Source organism: Neomonachus schauinslandi, chromosome 3, assembly GCF_002201575.2.
Source record: "Neomonachus schauinslandi chromosome 3, ASM220157v2, whole genome shotgun sequence".
NCBI lineage: Eukaryota > Metazoa > Chordata > Mammalia > Carnivora > Phocidae > Neomonachus > Neomonachus schauinslandi.
The window spans coordinates 159,805,222-159,807,591 of NC_058405.1; the positions used below are offsets into that span (position 1 = coordinate 159,805,222).

Sequence of the window (2,370 nt, forward strand, 5' to 3'; positions counted from 1 at the left end):
ATTGGGAAAAAATGCAAATTCTCAACTAAACATAGTAGTTTGAATTCCCAGTGAGTAAGAAAGGAAAAGGACTCCAAAAATGTAGGGTGGAAGAATCTAGTCTGAAATTGTCTATAACCTGTAATTTTACTGCTAGTTAGAAAATGGTTATGATTTGTCTTAACACAGATTCCCTGGAAACAGAGCCTGATACAAAAGCTTACATGCTAACACTTAATAATTTTGAGGGTGAGGAGTCACGTGCAATCCCAGGGAAGTAGAAGCGAGGGGAAAGGGAAGTAAAGCAGAGAAGGAGGGAGAGCAAGTGCATGGAGTATGTTTCTGATCTGGCCTCACCTCCCCAACAGCCATGGTTGGTATCAAAATGGTGGACTGCACTCCGTGGGACTTCCTCATTTCTTGATTGTGTTACCTGTCCCTGGCAGGCTGGTGGCCAGGCATGAGGGTCTCTCCTTATCAGTCACTCTATGTGTGGGGGCTCTTTGGTGATGGGGGAGGTAGCAGTAACTGTGGTCACACTTCAAGACAGTGTAGGGGGGGCACCTGGGTGGCTCAGTCGTTAAGCATCTGCCTTCGGCTCAGGTCATGATCCCAGGGTCCTGGGATCGAGCCCCGCATCGGGCTCCCTGCTCCGCAGGAAGCCTCCTTCTCCCTCTCCCACTCCCCCTGCTTGTGTTCTCTCTCTCGCTGTGTCTCTCTCTGTGAAATGGATAAATAAAATCTTAAAAAAAAAAAAAAAAAGAAGGGACGCCTGGGTGGCTCAGTCGGTTAAGCGTCTGCCTTCGGCTCAGGTCATGATCTCAGGGTCCTGGGATCGAGCCCCACACCCGGCTTCCTGCTCAGTGGGATGTCTGCTTCGCCTTCTGCCTGCCCCTCCCCATGCTTGTGCTCTCTCACTCTCTCTGTCAAATAAATAAAATCTTGAAAAAAATTGTCTCTAATTTAAGTGAATCTTTAAATTGGCCTGTTTTACATCTCTTATGGCAATTTTGAAACAAAACTTCAATACATGTTCATCATTAAATTCTCTGAAAGGGCTTTTTTTTAACTACTGAGGTTCAGATATCAAACACACATAAATATTGTTGTAGTAATTGACATGATTAATTTTTTCCCTTAATGATACTGATATCGTGTGTGTGTGTTTTACATTCTGTCTCACTCTGATTAGTACGTTATAGTGGCCATAATATTAGGAGTGTATGAGAGAAAAAGTTCTGCGCAAAGACTACAAAGTAGCTCAAGCTAGTTCCTTGACATGTCATGCTTAAAACGGTAACCATTAATTACATTTATGTGGCAGGAAGGGACGGGGGAGTGGGAAGAAGAGAGGGAGAGAAGAAGATATTTCAGGCAAACTCTCCTCTCCTCACCATTGGGTAACATCATTACCTGTATGGTAAAAATAACACTGGTGCTCACTAGATCGTTTTTGAATCAATGAATGAATGACTACCCCTCTGGGACTATTAGATACCATACACTATTGCTTGAAGGCATCTTCCTATTCTATGATTCTGTGGTTTCTTTACTAAAAGTTGGCTAGCTTGCAAATTTATTTTAAAGTCTGAGAAGCAAAATGCTTCCAGATGAAAGGCAGGGAGAAAATACTCCTCAAGCCGTCCACTTTAGCGCCTGGGAAGCCTAATAAATATCATGATCATTTACACACGGATAAGCAATGGAAATTCATCAAAGCTGTGTACAGTAAGAGCACTAACTTGCGTCTGGAAGAAGAACTTTGTGCCAAAATTGATTCCAGCCAAAATCAGCTGCCTGTTTTCAGTTGTGCACAGAAGAATGCAGGCGGCCACCTTTCTGATGTGATTTCTCGCACTGATCAGGAAAAACTGCTGAAGTCATGAGGCTGCTCCACTCAGAGCCCTCATGTGAGTCATACGAAAGCTCGAGCCCTGCTGACCTCTGGCAGAAAGGTTGCGAACGAGGACAGGAGAGGCAGAGGGGAGAGGTTCAAGTGCGGGTTTTCTCCTTGAACCTAGAAGATTATGGGTCAAGAGCTGTGTACGAAGACTCTCCAGCCTGGATGGCGCTGCCGTCGCTGTTGGGAGGGAGACGATGCACACAGCTGCCAGAGGACAGTGCCTGAGCCCGAGCCGGCGGAGGCTGCGACCGAGGTATTTGTCTCGCAGGAGGAACATCTTCCTCTGTTGATAAACTAAGGAGTTCAGAGACTCCCTTTCTGAAGCAGGGTCGGATTTTTCTGCGGTAGGTCTAAACCAATAAAAGGAAAATCCTATTAAAGTCACAGAGAATTTATGGCTGTTGTTATCAAATTTGTGGATGTTCTTGTAAACCAAAAGGGAAAAACAATCGTGTGCTTTGGGCTGCACAACACTCAGTTGACTTAAA

At 44.9% G+C, this 2,370-nt stretch overlaps 1 protein-coding gene across 2 annotated transcripts in view; it reads left to right on the top strand.

Annotated features, from left to right (window-relative positions):
* The first annotated feature begins 2,006 nt into the window (after positions 1–2,006).
* CDK15 (cyclin dependent kinase 15) overlaps positions 2,007–2,370 on the top strand; it is a 74,818-nt gene continuing 74,454 nt past the window's right edge. For both annotated transcript variants that reach the window (XM_021703188.1, XM_021703189.1), the window contains exon 1: positions 2,007–2,135. In XM_021703188.1, the coding sequence (XP_021558863.1) occupies positions 2,007–2,135 (129 nt within the window). The remainder of the gene's footprint in view (positions 2,136–2,370) is intronic.